The sequence below is a fragment of the Callorhinus ursinus genome, unplaced genomic scaffold, assembly GCF_003265705.2.
Source record: "Callorhinus ursinus isolate GAN/ISIS: 27379988/994484 unplaced genomic scaffold, GSC_fseal_2.0 scaffold34, whole genome shotgun sequence".
NCBI lineage: Eukaryota > Metazoa > Chordata > Mammalia > Carnivora > Otariidae > Callorhinus > Callorhinus ursinus.
Window position 1 is genome coordinate 15714194 of NW_027397096.1, and position 20726 is coordinate 15734919.

The following is a 20726-nucleotide window of genomic DNA, read 5'->3' on the forward strand; positions in this document are numbered from 1 at the left end:
TAATGCAAACCCAATGAGTTATTATTAGATAGTGGAATGTGAATAGCTAGTGGTTGAGGAGGGAAAATAGGTACTACTCTGAAAGGATTATTTGAAACAAATTTTGAATATGATAATGGCAAGTAGGGTAGGAAAGAGAAAAGAGGCAATTAGAGATTTGAGGAAAATATATAGGTAAGGAAATATAATCACGGTACACTATTTGACATTGCAATGTCAAAACTTAACACACTCAGGGTAGGCCACACATAGTGACTTCCTCCCAAAGAATACAGGATGGAAGGGGTTAAAGCATAAATTTACAGTGGAGAAGCCAGACAAACACACCTCAGCCAGGTGAACAAGGTCAGCATCAAGAGTGATTGAGTCATATTGGGAGCATGTACTCTTGATTTGATGGGATGAAAATGGCTAGAACTACCTCCGTGGTCTTCTGCCGCCAAACCTATATCCCCAGTCTAATCATGAAGAAGAAAATCAGTCACATCCAAAAGAGGGACACTCTACAAAAGAGCTGCACAGTCTTCCTCAAAATTGTCAAGGTCATCAAAAAACAAGGAAAGTCTGAGAAACTGTCAGCCAGAAGAGCTCAAGTAGATACGATAACTAAATGTCATATGGGGTCTTGGATGGGGTCCTGGGACAAAAAAGAGACATCAGGGTCACTTGGGTGGCTCAGTCGGTTGAACAGCTAACTCTTGATTTGGGCTCAGGTCATGATCTCAGGGGCCCCATGAGATTGAGCCCTACGCTGGGCTCCGTGCTCAGTGCGTAGAGTCTGCAATGGATTCTCTCTCTTCCTCTCCCTCTGCCCCTCCTCCTGCTAACATGCTCTCTTTCTCGCTCTTTCTCTCAAATAAATAAATAAAATTGTAAAAAAGAGAGAGAGAGAGACATCAGGTGGAAACTAAGGTTATCTGAATAAAGTCAGGATTTTAGTTAACAACAACCAAAAACGTCCACACTCATAGTAGTATAAACATTGTTGACTTAACTAAAAATGGAAATATAATTAAGTGGAGAGAATAAGGAACTACAGATGAGTGTGGTATTATGAGAGTTAAATTATTTTCTGTTATAGTTATAACTGCATACGTAAGACCTGCAATTGCTGTATCAAGAAAGAGCCACAGAAGCATATTAATGAAAGCAGACAGGGAATTATAAGAACTAGAGGAATTAGAACTGGCTGGCTCTGAAGAGAAGGGTGAGAAGAATTTTTTTTTTTTTATTATAAGCCTTTTAGTACAAATTTGTTTTTTAATCCCATTCTTAGATAACTTTGGACAAAAATAAAAAAATAAAAAGTGTATATAAAAAGAGACAAACTTGCAGTTTGAGTAAATCAGTTTAACTACTCTTTATAAGAGATAAATGTTTCTCAAACGTCATGGGAAGGATGAAAATAGGAAGACAGAAAGGCAGCAGGCAAATGAAAACCTAGAAAGCACTGTTAATTACAGACAAAATAGAAGCTGAAGCAAAGAGCATTAAGCAAGACAAATAAAGCAGCTTCTCAGAGATCAAAGATCAAAGGGACAAACACTTTAGAAAAAGACAGGGATTTAAACAACACACACATTCACACTTTATACCCAATGGAGTTTACACATTCTTTTCAAACACCAATGATGGTACATATACACTGATTTAGCTACAAATAAAATAACAGTGTACTGAACATATTAAAAAATTTTCTTATTATGATAAAATTAGAAATTAACCTTAAAATATAGCAAAAAAAATATGGCCACTTAGTTTAAAATGGCTTGCCAAAAAACCCTGCTTAAAGTGGAAATGATAAAGTATTTATAAATAAATGATGATTATAGCATCTCACTTTAAACTTTTTGGATGTGGACAAAGTAGCGGTCAGGGGAAAATTTATAGCCTTAAATATATGGACTAGAAAACAAGAAAAATAAATGAACAAGTAAGTTAAGTTTTCAAACTAAAAAAACAAAAAACAAAACAAAAAAAAAGGGAAAGAAAGAATAAAGTAAACCAACAGAAAGTAGCAGGAATTGGCAAAGCTAAAGCCAGAAATTAATAAAATAGAAGATAAACAAGAAATAGGTTTCATGAATGAAAAAAGTTAATTCTTCAAACAAACCAATAAAATAGATAAATGATGTTCAACAATTCTGAAAGACTTTTGAAATACTAAAGGGACCATGATCACAGTGGAGATTTAAAAATTATGTTCAATGCTATATCATTCATCATAATCCACATGGAACCTCCTTAATTTGGTAAAGGTTACCTACCAGAAGCCTATCCTAGATGTCACACTTAATGGTAAAATATTAGATGCACGTTGACAAAAGCAGGTAAGAGAGAAGGACATCTACTGTCTCACTATACACAATGTCCTGGGAACTAGAAACCACATTGACTCTAGTTAACGAAGTGAGATCTGAGAAGGAATAAGAAGTACTAGAAAGGAAGGACAAAATGATCCTTACTTAAAGATGGTGTGAAAAAAAAATCGTAAGATGCAAGACAATCTACTAAAGAAAAAAAAAAAAACCCTCACCAGTACTGAGTTCAGCAAAGCAACCAACTAAAGATTTCTTTTGAACTAGCACTTGCTCTTCTATTGTCCCACAACTAGCCAATTAGAGAATATATCTTGAAAAGAGAGTCATTCATAATAGCCATCAAACCTGTTAAATAGACTCCTCCCGCCCCGTGAAACTTAACAGTAAGCGTAGAAGGCCCATATAGGAAAATTATGAAACTTTCCTGAATACGTAAAATTCAACTTGATTAGGAAGACCGTTCTTGGATGGAAAGATTCTCTCCAAATTAATTTAGGAATATGATGCTACCCCAGTACAATTTTGAAAATTAAACTTGACAAACCAATTCTAAAATTCATTTGGAGGAGAACATGTGTGCAAACAACTGTGACATTTTGAAAAAGATTACCATGGGGAGGGACTTGCCCTACCAGATGTTAAAATGTACTATAAAGTTACTATATGGTGTGAAAATTAATAAAAGGAAACACCATTTAAAATGGATTGGGGAGGCCAGGAGGGGGAGCCCTTACACCCTACCACTCATTGTCAATGACCCAACAGGAAGAGACGTACCTTGAATGTCCATAGTACTTTACCTACTACTTTATTCCCCAAGCAGGAAGAAAGGTTTTTCTCTTGCCCCAGCAACAGCACAGCCAATCAGAGACCTCACAACTCAACCAGTGGAAAGCCACTATACTTCAAACTCCTAGTTTACTCCAATAGACTTTGTTTTATAACAGCCCCACCCAACTGCCCCCTTTCCTCTTTGAAGGATGTTCTCCTTTGTTCCCTAGACTTGTTGTAGCTTGCTTATACCGACTTGCATGAGCTGCAACTCTGCCGTTGCTAAATAACCCCTCTCCCCCTTTTTTCCCCCCTCTGGTGAAATGACTGAGGGTTTTTTGTTTGTTTGCTGTTTTTTTGATGGTTTTATTTTTAAGGTTAACAATGGCTATAGACAGGTGAGTGAGACAAAGAATGGGACTGCATAAACTTTTCCATTTCTAGTTAATAATCCCAGAAGAAAATATTGGCCCAAGTAAAACAGAGACACATACAAGGATTGCAGTATTATATAATAGGAAAAAAAAAAAGGAAACAACCTATGTCTATCAGTGGAAGAATGATTAGGATATATTGCTGAATTAAAAATAAATCTAGGGGCGCCTGGGTGGCTCAGTCGGTTAAGTGTCTGCCTTCGGCTTGGGTGGTGATCTCAGGGTTCTGGGATCGAGTTCTGCATGGGGCTCTCCACTCAGCGTGGAGTCTGCTTCTCCCTCTCACCCTCCTTCTGTGCTCTCGCTCTCTTTTTCAAATAAATAAATAAAATCTTAAAATAAATCTAGTTGTAGGATTAGACAGTGTGATTATTTTTAGCACACAAACAAACCTATACATCTGTGTGCTTATACATGTGGGTACGTGCATCAAGAAAGGATTTGTAAGGACATACATGGAACTCCTAACAGATTAGTTTTGTGACAGGGATGGGACACTGGGGGAAGGGTAAATCTTTTACTTTGTCTTTTATATAACCTGTACTGTATTGTTTGAGGGTTAAAAACTTTCCTAAATGAAGAAAATGCAAAAAGGCTATTCTTTACAACATACTGTACTGGAGAAGGGTTTTAAGGTGGTTCACAAGATGGTGGAAGAGTCAACTGGCTGGATCCTGACAGCTCAGCAACCAGGGGAGGAACCAAAAACTGGCCTATAAAGCCTGTGGCAGCTTAGAAGAAAGAACTTGAGTAGTGTTGCCATTCTCTTGCTCTCACTGGACCTGCTGCTTTTCCTCATCATACATTTAGTTGCTGAACTTATTTCCATATTTTTACTTGCATGCAAAAAATGTTAACCCACTGAGTTTCCTGTCCCTTGGACATAACATCTTCTGCCTCTCCTCATTGCTTCTCATCTGTAAACTTTTGGCCTCAACGCCCGCCCAAACAGGCTAACTAAAATGATAAATCCTTTTGTTTTGTGAAACTGAATCACTTCAATCTAGTGATGACGGTAGCTACCTCATGCCTAGGATCAGACTAATTCTTCAATTAATTAAACATGGAAAAGAATTATAGTCTCTAATGCAACATACTTTTCTCTTTCTAATTACAAGGTGTAGGAGGGAAAAATAATAGAAGGCATAAAAATAATATAAATACTAAGCAGTGTGCACCCAAGCCCCACGAAGTCAGGTTTTTCTTAAGTCTTGTGAAAAGATGGCCCAAATGATTAAGTCATAGTCAAGTTCACACTATTATTACAAATTGTTGACCCCGAGGATTTTCATGGACAAATGGTGGACTCTCCCTCCTAGAAGCTGCAGTGCCCCTGGACATCTCTCTGGAATTCTTCGGCCTCCTTTCTTTCTGGGGAAGAAGTTGGGGGTGGTGGTTGGCAGAAGTACCACCTGGTCTTTGCAGGAGCAGATCCACTACCAGCCCCTGGCAATCTCTGCAAGGAGAAATGCTTTTCAATTTTTTTTTTTCTTTTAGAGAATGCCATCAAATGAAGAACAGTTAAATATTTTGCTATTACAAGCCTTTGTAGGAAGGAATTAGGGTGGTGGCTTCTAATCTGTTAGAGAACAAGGTGAGAAGAGATGGGGAAGGGCACCACCCAAACCAGCATACTGCCCACACCCACTGGGCAGCTACTGGAGCATCTCATCATTGGCAAACCCCGAAGGGTGACCATGTCAAGCCCTGCTTTTAAAATAAAGATAGAAAAGAATTCATCCTGTGGATGGAAAACAGATGCCGCACTTCATCCGTTAGAGGATACTTTGTCCTTTCAATTTCCAACCCCGCAAAGAGCAACAAAATCACTTTTATGAAAATGTTCTCTGCTCTGGGGCTGCAGAGAAATGACTTATCCTCTGCCGGAGCTGCAGACAGGTTACCCAAGGCGGGGCGGGGGGGTTCGGCGGGGGAGGATGCGGAATGAAGTTCTGGCAAGTGTCCAAAGCATTAAAGCATTTGAAATAACTCTAGTTTGGCTCTGTAAGCCATGGAAATTGGTGAGATGGGACCAAAAGATGCCAGCGCTCTTTGAATCCAAGGAAGAAACACCTAAAACAGTCACTCTCTTAGCCCCATTTTCCTGCATTTAGGGAAGATGCAGGCAGAAAACTCCAGTGGGTCTTACTCAAAACTGTTTCTGGGTTTTAAACTGAAACTGATGCCTTTAATGTCCAAGTTGAGGTGGCAACTGGCCTGGCGCGTGGCCTCTGGGCCTGAAGAGGGCTTATAAAGAGATGCTCTTAAAAAGATTTCTGGATATCAACAAACTCTTAAAAAAATCGGGACATGTTGATGAGTTGAGTGTACACATGTGAGGAACGGAAGGATTCAGATTTTCTTTGAAACACAGGCTTCGGTATGAAGGGGGAAGATCCAGTTGTCAAAACAGGCTTGAGGTTTTATGAACCCAGAAATTCTGGAGAGCAGTTTGAGATGTTTTCCAAATCCTAAATACTGTAGGGTTAAGCCTTCCCTCTAACCAGTTAGATAACTGACATTTCATTCTGTGGATTTCTCGATTGTTTCTTCTTTTTTAAAGCAAACAAAATAATTAGCCTTGTTCCAGGGTAATTTTGCTAATATTTCCATGATTAAATAATTATTTCAACTCTGAATTAAAAACTGTCCTGCTGTCTCTGGGTACAGTAGGCAGTCAGCTGTTTTAATAACCCCTGAGGGTGGTCACGTTAAGGACTCAATTTATGACCTTATAGATTAACACAAGGAAACCTACTCCATAATGCAACAGACAATTCTATTTATAATGTTTAATTAATCCCCTCCAGTCACTAACAGAACCCACTTGTGGCTTTCGTTTCAACCCCACCCAAATGCAAGTCTCCTGAGATGAGACGTGTTAATATGTGAATGCTGATAGAATTTGCTGGCATGATAGTTGAGTATTAAATAGCTGACAGTCTGGATAAATTAGCTCCCGATAGCTCACTAATCAAATGTAAGAAGAAAATGTCGAGTTTGGCGGCACTGATGAAACCCTTCATCACAACCCTGAGCTGGAGAGAGGGAGAGAGAGAGGAAAATGTCCAAGTCTGACACTGCCTGAAAACACTAGCTCTGAATTTCAGGACGTCTTGGCAGAGCAGACAACCAAGAAAAAGTATCAGAACTGTTTCGAAGGATGGCTGTGGGAGGCCACCCTGGTGGCTCCATTTGTCTTTTGTCACTAGTACCCTCAGGCTGCCTTCTCTTTGATACAGAAAACCCAAAGTGGTAACCAACTCTAGGCTGCCTTACCTAAGGTAGCACAAACAGAGTGGAGTTACCTGGAAAACTCCAAGTACCTCAGAAAACTACAGGGTGTGGGCAGAGTAATTTTTGCAGACCTAGAAGACTCTCCCGGGAAATAGGCCCTGGGAAGGAGGCAGGAGGCTCATACACTACATGGACATAGGACTTCTGCCTTGTGGGCTGGCATCTTGGAATATATGCATGGAAGACTTTACCAGGTTTTAGGACTGTTCCAGCTACTTCCATATGTCCTCCTGAGTCAGGAAAATCGATTTCGCTCTTTTTTGTCCACCACATTCGAGAATCCACATAATGTGATACTTCTGGCTCTGCTTTGTGTCTTCAGGCAAATTCCTTAACCTCAATGCCTTAGTCCTCTCGTCCACAAAGTGGAAATCCTAACTGCCCAATTCTAGGGTTGTTGTGAAGATGACACGGAGTTAGTACAGAGGATGGCTTGACACGGTGCCTGGTGTACAGTAGGCGCTCCGTAGCCTTGGCTGTTCTCATCACAGTGTCACTCTGCTGTCTGTCTCCTCTACCACATCAGGCTGTCATGGTTTCTCCTGGCTAGCTGCCTGACTCACCTCCCTGTTCCTGGCCCATATCTCTGCCGGTACATCGTACACAGTCTTGTGACCCAAATCTTTCACCGTCTACCTCTGATCCTGTCCTGCCTTATTCAGTGTTCTGCACAGCTCATCAAACAATGTCGAAACTCCTTAATTTTGAATTTAAGGCTTGGTGGGCCCCTGCCTCCTGCCCTCATTTCTCTCTCTGCTCTTATATTTCACTGTGCCTTCTCCTGACCCCTCACCTCCGCTGGAGCCACGGTTCCCTCGCTGTCTTCTGCCTGTCCGAGTGTGTTCTTGCTTCATAGGTATCAACTGTGCCCACCGTTCTCTCCACTTGGACGTTACTTCTCCTCAGCATCTTCTGGTCCAAATCCTAGCCATCCTTGAAAGCCAAGTGCCACCTGCACCTTGGGGCTTTTCTGATCCTATCATGTTACCTCCCTCTTTCTTTTCTGACCCCCGATGTCCCTTATTTGTTTTTTTTTTTTTAATCCTTAACCCTAGTTACCTGCTATTACAGGTATCAATTCATATGCCCCGCTACTTAGTATGTGTGATATCCCACTCTCCGAGCTCCTTGGATCGAGGCTGATTCTTCCATGTGCCCTACTTAGTGCTGTCCTCAACCCTATACTATGCACAAAACAGGCCCTTTCCAACAAGAAGTTGGGAGTTAATAATATTTTGGAGGGCCTTGGAATAATGACAGCCTGGTCCTGTGGTCCATCCTTTCTGTGACTTATTAACTTTTGCTCTGTACATGAGGGCCTATGGAAATATTTCAACTCAAAAAGTACATGGGATAGAAAAAATCCTATCAGCAGGAAAAACAAACATACAAAACGCACAGCTGATCCCCAAACAATGGATTGTTTTTTGAGAAAAAGCAGTGAAACAAAAACCTGGAGTCCGGTACCTTTGTATCTGGTTACTGCTGCGGCGTTGACACTAAGAGGCTCCTGAAAGCTGACGGTGAGCGTGGTGCTGCCGGTCACCACGAGACAGGCGCCGGCTGGCACCTCGGGGGCTCCTGGGACGGAAGGAAAAACGTAAGGATCTTAACATTGCAAATCCTTTTTAGACAATGTTCCTGCCTCTTCAAAGGATACCCTGAAACACACACTATGGAAACATTTGTTTGTAGAGCCTAATAGCTTTTGCTTTTGAACATTTTCATCAGAAGTCTCAATGGTCTTTATTTGTTGCCATCGTGGTCTTATTTGAGCATCAGAACATCTTCTGAAGGGGTAAATAATACCAGTTAAGCCTTCCCAAAGTATTCTGGAAACACAACAGGAGATTGGCCTGGACCAGCGGAGAGCAGGCCAGAAAGTGCCATAGCAGGAAAAGGCTGTTGACAGAGGCTGTTACGTTTCATAAAGTACTTCCATGGAAATCATTTCACTGGAGCCTTTTTGCAACCCTGTGGGGTAGAAAAGGCAAGTAGAGCATGTGCCCATTTAGGATGAGGAACCTGCCGTCCAAAGAGGCCACACTACTTGTTCAAGGACACAGCAAAGACACAACTAGGACAAAGGCCCGTGGCTTCGGATGCTGACCCCCGGGGCTCTTCCCGGGGTAGGATGCCGACCTGCCTTCTCTCATGCGGCCTCCTATTAGATCAAGGAACGTTTTCTGAGAAAGAATTCACGGACCAATGCCATGCCCATTAACCTCGGTTTTTAAAGGACTCCTGATAGTTCTAGGTGTTCCTTAACACCCAGAAGGTGTTTTGTGATTTAGAAAATTACCCCCCAAATGGCAGTAAGTCTAAAACTATGACTGCTTCTAGTAGTAATCTGTCCTAAATGAGGCACAATTGCAAATGCATTTATTAAAACAATTGCTGAATGTCTCTCTTTTTTTAAATAAAAAAACCCATGTATCAGCATTGTTGAAGAGACTGTTAATTTTGAAAGCAAACTTTCATTAATGTTGCTTAAGCTGTTTGCTTTAAGAGAAAGGATTAGGCTTAGATTAAATCCTTAGTATACAGAACTGCTTCAGAGAACAAGATTTTCACTGCCTTCGGTCTTTATCTATAGCACAAAGCAGAGGCAGATATTTCCAAACGAATGAACTGATCTTTCCCTTATATTTAAATTCTCAAGTCCAGTTTTTTAAATTGTTGTTTAAATAAGATCTGCTTTTGGAACAAGATTTTAATATTTCCCAAGTTTGAAATTGATACTTTTTTATATTAGGGACCTTCCAGTGCTAATGAGCATTATCCAGAAGCAAGGCTTTTCTTAAAACTAACAAAAAGAATCGACGAAGAGAATGGAAGTGCAGACAAAGCATAATTCAGGGGCTGACTGACTATCCTCTGTGGCCTGTATTAACCAAAGGTCGCTTTATATAAGCTCTCTATAAAAAAATGCAGCAGAGTTGAAAACAACTTAAACTTGTGTTGGAGGCAGAAACTGGACAAATAGGCAAACAAATATTTTCCACCTCCCCATCCCAAAATATAGCCACTTAGGGTATCAGACCATCCAGGTTATTAGGCATTAGGGCGTATCGGGTGGAAAGTGCTAGATGAGTGTGACACTGTGGAGAGAGGCCAGCAGCACTGAAGTCTCATGGCTGTGGTCAGAGAACCTATCGGGAGCCAGAAAATCAAGCAAGACAAAAGATCCTTTTACAGCTGCCCAGAGCCCTCACTCCAAATAGGCTGACAACGGCCATCCATGACCCAGGAGCAGAGTTGAAAAAAAAATCAGTAAAAGAAGGCCTGGCTGTCTCCAACCAACCTGGCTTCTAGTTAAATGCAGAAGCCCTCTGCTTATACTCACTGGCGTGCTCGAAGCCCGTCCTCATGCGTCTGTAGAGCTGACACCTCCACTCCCAAGCTTTCAGCTGTTTCTCTTTCTCTGTGTTGTCCAGACTGGGTCCTTCGTTCTCCACCTGGGCGGACAGTTCACTCACCCTCTGCTGGGCTTCCTGCACCAGTGTGGCGAGGTGCATTGCTCGGCTTTCCAGGCTGACAACTGCAGGGAAACACATGGGTGACTCCTTTCTCTTTCTGGGGAAACGCTGCTTCGTGGGTATGGGAGTTAAGAGTTGACTCTGGGGTTTAAAAAATGCTCCGGGGTAAGTGGGATCTGTGTTCCTTATTAACTGACTTATCCTGACAGGGTCTAAGTGGTGACATTGACAACTAGCTTAAATGGTAAGTCCATCAATTTAAGATACTTTCATTGCTCTGGGGCTCTCTTGTCATATGCACCCCAAATAGCTGCCTAGCACAGTTCATTAGAATTCCACCATCAAGTACCCATGAGGACCACTCCTCACCCAGATTGCACACAGTTGTTTCCATGATCTTTACAAAGACAAACACTTAGGGCCAAAAGCTCTGTAGGGCTAGGAAGGTCGTAGGAAAAGGCATCCACGAGGCAAGCTGCATTCCGTTGAAGTTGTTTGGGCTTTTTTTTGGTAGAATCTGATTCGAACGTTCTGCTCTTATCATGTCTGCCCAGCTCACAGACATTTCTGTACAAACGTCTTAGTGGCGTAATTCTGTTGTAATTAACCAATTTATTTATTGCTGATGAAGTGTCCCACTCCCACTGCCATAGTTACGCTAGTGAGTTCTGATGACTGGGTGTGATCAGACTATGATCTATCAATTCCATCTCTGATCGTGATCTAAAGGAAGGAATGAATGGTCTCTGGAGATGCCCATTCTCAACAACAGCAAGTTCAACTACTCCTCTTGCTGACAGATTAGATAGTTTGATATTTCTGTTTTACTCCATACTTGGCATCTCCACGAAATTCACATCGTGCTGGTTCACCTGACCACACCCTTGTGCGAGTGAACGTTTGTGACAGTGACAGAATGCTTCACAGTCGTGTGTCAGGTTGGGAAGCTGCTTCTTGGGGTTTCCTCATGGCTCCTATATATTGGAGGGCTGCCTCGGCGGTCCCTCAGTCACTTGGGAGGAGCCCTCCCTGGTTAGTGGTAAGGGGGCAACAGCCTCAGCACGGGCGTGTGGAAGGGAACCATGCAAAGAACAGCACAGACCAGAATCAAGCTCTGCTGCTCTGTCACCAACGTGTGGTTGACACTCTGTGTGACCAAACCAGTATTCCCCCCGGGGGGGTGGGAAAGAAATCCAAACATTTCATTCTTCTAATTAAGGGGGGAAAATATTACGAAGATAAGTGAAAATTTGTTAGGTGCATTCTGAAATGGAAATTAGGTGGTTATATATTCATATTCTCTGTGTTCATAGGCATGTTTGCATTAATTACAGGAAATGAATACTAATTTATTATTGCCCCTGCTCACCATCAGTCTCAATTTATTTACAGATGAGGTCAATGAAAAATTAGTCGAGTCTTTTTTCTTTCTTTTTCTTTCTTTTTTTCTTTCTTTTTCAAGTTGCTGTTTAGAACACTCAGGACTGTGTTTTGCTACAGATTTCTCATGGTTAATGAATGTTGCTGTAGCAGTCAATCATGTACTCTGAATACCGTCACACTTTTTTTAAAGCCTCAGTCATGAGCCATGACAGAAAAATAAACAAATAAATATAAAGCTAAAAAACTCTTTCACTGAGCAGCTACACTATGCAGAATCCCCCGGGAAGGCTAAAGGAGGCCAGAATAAATGATAATATAAGTGCTGTGGACGTAGGGAAGCAATGATGGCGTATGAACACGGAGGCTCTGGAGAAAAAAAATACACATACACACACGCGGGCGCATACTCCAGTGGAAAAATTGGCAATATTAGTAGCCTCAAGGTGCAATTTCCTGGAGCAGTGAGATTGACAAGTCAGTACTAAATGCTGTTAATTTAACTAACTTCAGATTAATGGTAGAGTCTGCTATGACTGAAGGCCTCAAACACAGTCTCATTATAGCCTTGCTGGGAAGGTCCTAAATATAGGCATTGACAGTTGAAAACAAATTCGTATACATTTGTGTATTTTTAGACATAGGTTAGGCGTCAGGGTTTGTGTCACAGTTCTCAGGTTGATTAATTGACCCAGTAACTGCACCCTCTACCCATGGCCCCCCTCCTTCTCCCACTCCAAATTATAGAGAAAATGGGGGAATTGTCCTTGCTAAGTCATTCAGTGAGCTTTTTATTGTAAGCCTGATGTTTGAATTGCATGCATGCGTCAACACTTGGGTGATAGACACATGATTTATAAAAATAAATTTTTCTAATACTATGAAATCCCCCCTATTAATTTTTATATCCACAACAGTTATTACTGGTGTGAATTCCAGGTGGCATTTCAGATGGACAGCTTCTCCTGAGCTATGCTTGGCTCCCCCTGAAATTTTTCCTGCTTTCCTTAGCACAACGTGCTTTGTTTCTACCCTTTCCCTTTCCTCCGAGGCTGTGGCCTTGACGCTGTTTGCGTTGTAGTGGTGAAGGGATTCTACATCTTTAAGGTAAAGCATGTTGCCTCTTCAGAGGCTAAGGGGAAACCTATTCAATTTTATAGCCAGGTGAATCTTCCAAGATCATCTCGATCCCTGTGCTTCTCAAACTGGGATGCCTAAACACCAACATAATATGCTGGTGGTGGTTGGGGGGAGGTGCAGTGGGCATCTCTGGAGCCACAGAATGAATATGGGCATCTTCCTGGGGCATCAGTTTCTCCATACAGATTTTGGTGAAAGCATATTATTTAGAAATCAAAACAAACACTTTTGGTGGAGAATGGAAAATTTTCCCCAAAATTGAAAGCTTAAAAAAAAAAAAAGAAAAGAGGAACTTTATAGAAATCTGCCCCCCCTCCTTTTTTTTTTCCAGGCTAAGTCCCCAGGTACCCCTGAGAACACACTCACTTGCCTCTGTTGCTAGAGGTAATTCCATGGACAAGTAGAAGAAACACTAACTGAGCCATTGGTTTCCAACCATTTCACCCAGCAAAATGTTTATTATTTTTTTTCCTATGGATTTTTTAATAGCTTAATAAAACACTCTCTTTTGAAAGATTTTCTTTATCGACTACCAAATCAGCTGACTTATAAAGTAATCATTTTTCTCCCTATTATTAATGACCTATATAACTGCCAAGAGTCACATCTGTTCAGTATGAGATAAGCAACCTAGCAAAGTGAGTTAATATATTTTAAGCAGAAGCAATATGATGATTATATTAGACTGTTTCATTTTATCTTGAGTGATGGTGGGAAGTTTAGGCTTTTTGACACCTTGCACACTATTCTGAGAGTCCCCTTCCTATTTTTGCCACCCTAGAATGAGAACATTTTAACCCCCTTATTTTATTATTATTTTTTTTAACTCACCTGTTATAAAGATGAAGAAACTGAGACCCAAGTAGGGGAGATTATTTTCCAAGATTTTCTTAAAAACCTTAAAGAACCCGGGGAACTTCCTCTAAACCAAATGGAATGCAAATTAACCCCGTATTTATGAATTGCAATTTTCTAATTGCTATCGATTTGTCCCGAGGCTGGTGAGCTCATTTTGGGTGGCTGGTTGGACAGAGAAACTAGAATGGCTATGTCTATCATGTGACTGGTTCTCCTGCCCAGCCACTTCTCTTTCTCTTGGTTCCCTTCCCCTTTTACTTCCATACTCGGGATATTTTCCTCTTGAGTGCAGAATTTCCAATCTGTTTGCAAGGTCTGGTCTTTTCTCTCTTACTGCAGTTGGCTCCTTCTCCAGACAAGCAACTACCCCTCTGAGCAGCCATGGCCAGCACAATAGAGGGTCTGTGAGCGTGTGGTGAGCCGGCCGGCTGGGGCAAGACCACTCGGCTGCTCCTGAAATAGGCCCCATGCTATTGTGGTGTTTAATTATCAACAGCATTTCTACCACCCAGTGTCTGAGTGGGTATTTGTTCTAAGACCTGCCCAGCTAATTAACTACGAGGTGGGGGTGGGGGTGGGGCGGGAACTTGGTGTTCAAAGAATACAATTACGGTTACTGTTTAAATCCTGAGATAAATAATGATCGGACTGAATGCTTTTTCCTCACCATCAGACTCTAACCTACGGAGCGCCTACTACGTACTATTTCTTAATTTCGCCTTGCCCTGCAATTGGTGAGTTTGGGCCTGGTTGATAATTGCTTAGAGATTGAAAATGTAACGAGGGTAAAATGTAAACTAATTTTAATTCTTAACTGAAAGTTTTAGGGAATAATTCATTTGATTTGCTTGGAAAAAACGAATACATTTGCCTATTACTAATGATACGGCATTTTGCAACTCAGCAACAACTTTTTATTGTTACTAGCATTTTTCTTTTCTTTTTTTTTTTAATTTATTGATGAGAAAAGAAGGTAGAAGACAATCCTTTTAGTCTCAACGTCTGAAGGAGACTTAGAAGCAGTCTTAGATGATTCTTCTTATAACACCCTTGGCCCTATACGATTTCCTCCAGGAGGGGAACTTGCTGCTCACCAAGGCGGCCCTATCCATTCTCACTTTCAGTTTTAATTTAAAAGAGTGTAATTTAATTTTAAAAAGTTTCCTGATCCTGAGCTGAAATCTGCTCTCCTCTTATTTCCAAACTGGAGGTACAGTGGTAAAAGGGCTTTAGGTTATCGATCTAGATCAAGCACTGCCCGTTATGAATGTGTGATTCTCACCAGTTATGCTGCCATCTTGAACCCAACTGTCTCATCTGAAAAGTAGCACAGTAAAGCTGTCTCACAGCTGCGGTAGGTTTGTGATAATCTTTACACAAATGGCTCTCAGCAGTGGGGTTTTGTATTATTGTTACACTCATTGGTCTGTGTTACAGTTTTTAGAGGCACACAAAAATAAATCAAATACTTGTTTTATAAAATAGCTCTATGTCCTTCCATTAAAACAAAAACAAAAACAAAAAAAAGCCCTCTTGCCCCCAGGTAAAAATCTTCTGTCCCAACTACCAGTCAGAAATATATTATATACTAAGTGGTGTCAGTTTCAACCCTATCTGTTATTTCAGAGAAGAAAAAAAGGTCACTTAGGTATAAACCTTGAATTGTAAGCCAATGTCCTCTGGGCAACCAGGAAGAGCAGTTAATAAAATTCATCTTTGCTGATCATAAGGGACAACCTTCTAACAACCTCACAACTGCCTTATTTTCAGGTAGGAACATCAAAAGAAATACTATAGAGGAGTCCAAAAATTAAGTGTTTTTTAATTCAAAAACTCTCATACCAGAAAAGCTCAAAACCTCCGTTTCAATTTACCTGTTCTGCTGAGGTTCCAGAGTCAGAATTCACTCTGGCTCCCTCAGGTCTCAACCTGTTGTCTTAATTTCAGGTTTTCCCAGGGACTTTGAGAATGTAGCTCCAAAAAGTTCTAGAGATTTAGAGATGAAATGTTTCATTTTAATTACTATGGTGTTTTCTCCTCCTAGAGCTCATTATGCCCTGGACATGGGGCTCTGGAATGTTCTTCCCTGCTACTGTCTAACAGAATGTGGATTCACAAAGTCCATATTATATAGTTCAAGTTGTAATTGTGGTTCTTTAAGAAGCCAGAGCCAATGACACAGAGAGAGACTTCCATCCTAAGTTTCCCAAAGTCCAAAGGGCCAATGGACATTTCTAAAACAAGCTTGTATGAAAACCCTTGAGGAAATTATTTAGAAAATCCAAAGCAGATCACCAAATGATGTCATGGCTTAAGTATGAAAGAAGATAATCCTATCTTCTGCCAATACCTTTGCTGCTGTCTAATAGAAATACAGTGTAAGCCACATTGTTTAAAATTTTCTAGCAGTGACATTAAAAAAGAAAGAAAAGAAAAAAGTACTGAGGGTTGCTGGAGGGAGGTGGGCGGGGGATGGGCTAAATGGGTGATGGGTATTAAGGAAGGCGCTTGTTGTGTTGAACACTGGTTGTTATTTGCAAGTGATGAATTGCTATATTCTACTCCTGAAACCAACATTACACTATATGTTAACTAACTAGAATTTAAATAAAAATTTGAAAAAAAAATAAAATGAAAAAGTGAAAAGAAAAAAGTGGTATTAACTTTAATCATCTATCTTAGTTAACTCTGCAGATCCAAAATATTATCATCTCAACATGTAATCAATGTAAAATTATTGAGATAGTATATATATTATATATAAAATAAACATATAAAAAATATATATATAATATATATAATACACTAAAATATATTTTATTGTACTTAAGCCTTGAAAATTCAGGGTCGTTTTACATTAAGAACACATTTTAATTTGGACTGGACGCCTTTCAGATACTCAATTGTCACATGTGGCTGGTGGCTCCTGTGTTGGACAGTGCAGTTTTAGAACATAAAATTCCACAAATGTTAAAAAGTGCTTTAGTTTTTTTAGTGCAGTGTTTTAAAAATGCAAACAGATGGGTAAAATATTTAAATTCTTTACCAGAAACTCTTGGATTGTTTTACATTGTTTTTGATATTTATATTGACTAACAATTTTCTGACCATTTACAATGTGCCAGGAAAATAGTTTAAAGCTGTTATTATTACATTTAATCCTCAACTCCAGGCGAGCCCCCGATGATCTCTGTCTCATAGTAGTCACACCCGACCACACTGTGCCAGAGTTGGCCTGTGTGATCAACAACATTCGGCAGGAAATGAGAATATATCCTTCCTGAGATTAGGTCATAAAAGACACTGTTGCTTCTACCTTGGTCTCTCTCTCAGATCATTTGCATTGGCGGGAGCTAACGGTCACGTCAGGGAGCGGCCCTCTGGAGAGGCCCACGCAGGAAGGAACGGAAGTCTCTTGCCAACAGTCACTCTGAGTAAGGTTGAAGTGGATCCCCTAGCTCAGTCAAGCCTGGAGGTGATAGCAACCGTTATGCTGGGGGAACTTAGGGATGGGGGCCTGGATTGTGAGCGTGTGCATGGCACAAGGACGGTTTGGGTGGGTTGTCAAAGGTATCTTCTAACTTTATCTATAATGTTTTCATTTTTTACAAGGAGAATATATTCTGTGTTGCATGAATATTTAAAAATTAAAAAAAGAAAATGAAAGGACAATTAACTCCTGAGAAGCAGGTGAGTAGACCTTAGGCTGTAGCCACCTGATGTCTAAATAATTGTTTGGAAATATAAAAAAAGATCAATTCACTCAGTATTTAGTAAAATTACTCCCTTCAAAAGAAATAATATAGTCATATCCTTCAAAAGAAGTAGCCTTGGGATTCATTCAATTCAACAAATATTTACTGAGTGTCTACTGTTTGCGGGGGATACCGAAATGAATGAGACAGACAGGTCCTGCTCTGTGGAGCTTACATTCTAATGCAGGAGAGATGGAAAATAAACAAATAAAATGAAAAATATATAGTGATAACTACTATACAGAACATTAAAATAGAGTGATTGATTAGAAAGTGACTTTGGACCTGATGGCTAGAGAAAGCCTCACCTGAAGATGTGACATTTACGTGGAAACGTTAGGAAGGAGCTGGCCAGGGAATGATCATGACCGAAAGCCTCCGAGCACTCCCCGCACAAAGAACAGCTAGGACAGAGGCCCTCTGAGAAGAGAGTGAGTGCGGCGTGTTCATGGGATGGGAGGGAAGCTGGTCGGGCTGGTGTACCATGCGTGAGGGGGGAGCAGTGGGGGATGAGGCTCCAGGAGCCCGTCTGTAAGTCAGGGCGAGTGAGGATCTGTACACCTATTTTAATGAAGCAAACAAAAATACCTGGGGACTCATTCTGGAGACCTGCCCAAAGCTTGTTCTTTACATATTCTTAATGGTTGCAAATCTTTGTCCTTTGAGGCTGGATTTGATTTCAGGAAACCTCTCTAAATCACTTGAAGCCAAGTCTGGTGAACACGGAGGGTGATGACGCTGGGCAATGCTGTTTTGGAACAAAAATCAGGTGTGACTCTAAGCAACGAGTCAGATTTTCTCATAAACTGGCTCTGAGGACAAATCCAAAAGTGTTTAGAGCAATGGCAGCTCTGTCGGAGCAAGTGTGGGGTCTCCCATGAGGACCGTGTTAAAGGATAACATTTGTTTGGATTGTAGACTTTCTGGGGTGTTTGTTTATATAAAGCCAGGCTCATTAGTTTATAGTCACACCTCTTAGACGTGCCCTGAACTGGTCCCAGCACCAACACGATCCCTCGACTACTGCAGAAACTAGCGGTGCATCCTGACAAGTCGGCCAGAATTCTAACACTGGCGTCTGCACCACACTTGCACGGCAGCTGCTCGGCAATTGCGCTTCATGAAGTAACCACACACAACTAAGGCTGGCGACATCTCCTAGTTCCAGAGGCAATACCCGAGAGAAAGTGAGTGAGTTCACAGAGAAACACAGGGAGGGTCTGCAGAGAAGGGAGACCAAGGCTCTAGAAAGGGCTGAGAGACTAAAGATGAAGAGCATTCCATCATTCTTACTGGTCCACATTATTCAACGGTGTAAAACTGAACAGTCAGGCTCCATTTACAACCAAATTCTACAACAGTACCTGGAAAATAACAACGTGACAATGGCCAGAGGTACTCCCAGGTATAAATTACTGAAAGACTTACAGGTATTTCCCACACATTGTGTATACACTATGCATGTAACTCATATGTGTGTCTATGTGCCTGAATTCAATACCTGTAATTCCCAGCAGCCTAACACAGGGGCATTCAAAATTTCACCTGAAAATTTCTGAGCACCTACTATGTGTCAGGTACTGGGCTTGAAAGACAGACAAAATCCACGAGTGACCAGATTTGCACATGGTAGGTATCCAAAAAGAACTCATTTCTTTATGATTACTATTTATAGACCCTAGATGATCCCAAATAAATAGCAGCCACAGAGAGGCAAGGGGCTCATTGATGACTCAGCACATTCCTCCTGGAGACCACTGAACTGGGATTGGAGAGTGGCGGCAGGACAGGAGTTAGTCAGAATAAGGGAAGGGCCTATGACTGGGGACTTTCACTAAGGGAGATAAGTCTTTCTCAGATAGCATTTGTCCCATTGAGCAGGAGTCACGGCAACTGGGATACTGACTGGCTGGAACCATGAAATGCAGAGCCCCTGGGTGTCCCTACATTAGCTGTCCCAGCTCCAGTCCTTTCAGAGTCTCTGCCAGTTTCCTGAGCTCAACACACCAGTCCGAGGGGAAGTACTTGGGATTCTACTTTCATAATGGCTGATACTGTCTTTTAGAAGGAATGAGTATTATTTTGCTGCTTGCCTAAAGGTGGGAAGAACAGAAAAAAGTCGCCGAATAAACACAAGTAGATGGATCTAATGAGCAGGCGGGGTTCTGCATACATTTAACCTTGGGGCAGTGTGCAAGTTCTGGTGGCCACTTCTGGAACTTTCCCTAGGAGTAAGGAAAGAGTACCTGGTTGAGTTTCAAGCCCTATTTGTAAGGAACACCTCGAGATAGCATTGTGATTCAGGGACTAAAGACTGGAAGACACGCCTGACCAATGGTTTAGAGTTAAGTCCCTAAACTCATCTGTGTCTTTGCGATTCCTGCAATGAACCATGGTGGATCACAGAGGACTTGCTTCTGAGTTGTGCTGGGATTCTTGGTCGGCAGCGTGAAAAGAGTATCGAGCTGGTTTTCAGAAGGGAACACCCAGGGGAAAGGAAGACAGAAAATTCACCCTATTAGAAACTCCGCTCGTTGCTTTGAAAAACTTGACTGGTATGAGAAGAGGAAGCAACGGAGAGTCAGGGAAGGGAAGAATGAGGTGTGACAGGGAGCGTGCTAACGCTTTTACACAAATACCAAAGCATTATAGAGGATCTGGGTTCAAGTCGTAGTTCGACCACTTCCTGGCTTTGTAGCATTGGGTGAAATATCTGACTTTCCTTATTCCGGTTTCTTCATTGAGCAGAATGAGGAAAGGGACTCCCATTTTACAGGCCAGTTGTGAGGACCAAAGGAGGTGATGCAAGCAAAAGGATTCTCACAACGTGTCAAACGCTCTGTGGACTTAAGGCCTCACTGTTAGTTTTCTTCTCTTATATCCTGCCTCTGCAACTTCTGGGGAGCGATTTGCAGCAGGTGTTTGCTTATCTGGTTCTGGCTGGCGGACCACGGTTTTTTTCCTGGGCTTGCTCACACTCATGCACAGAAGCAATTCTCTTCCTTTTGTACTTGATATATAAAAGTGAATTAAAAATCCCCGAAAACAGATTGTGCTTTTCTATTGTGCCTCTCTCCAACAGGCATGGCACCTTAGTGTATAGAAGAGAACAAAGACACACACCAGAGGATTTTAGCAAATGGCACAAAGGGAAAGATGCAAGGGCCCAGCAGCCACAGTCCTCCGTACTGATTATTTGGAAAGACAGTAAGTCTGCATAGAAGGGTCCCAGGCATGGGTGTCCCACAGACCTGGGTTTGAGTACTTGACATCCCTATTCACTTGCCAGAT

At 41.4% G+C, this 20726-nt stretch overlaps 1 protein-coding gene across 1 annotated transcript in view; it reads right to left on the bottom strand.

Moving 5' to 3' along the window:
* ANKFN1 (ankyrin repeat and fibronectin type III domain containing 1) overlaps nucleotides 1-20726 on the bottom strand; it is a 322582-nt gene that overhangs the window by 115147 nt on the left and 186709 nt on the right. Inside the window, exons 6-7 of the mRNA XM_025851318.2 lie at nucleotides 10170-10364; nucleotides 8291-8404 (exon numbers count right to left, since the gene is read on the bottom strand). Coding sequence (XP_025707103.2) covers nucleotides 8291-8404; nucleotides 10170-10364 — 309 coding nt within the window. The remainder of the gene's footprint in view (nucleotides 1-8290; nucleotides 8405-10169; nucleotides 10365-20726) is intronic.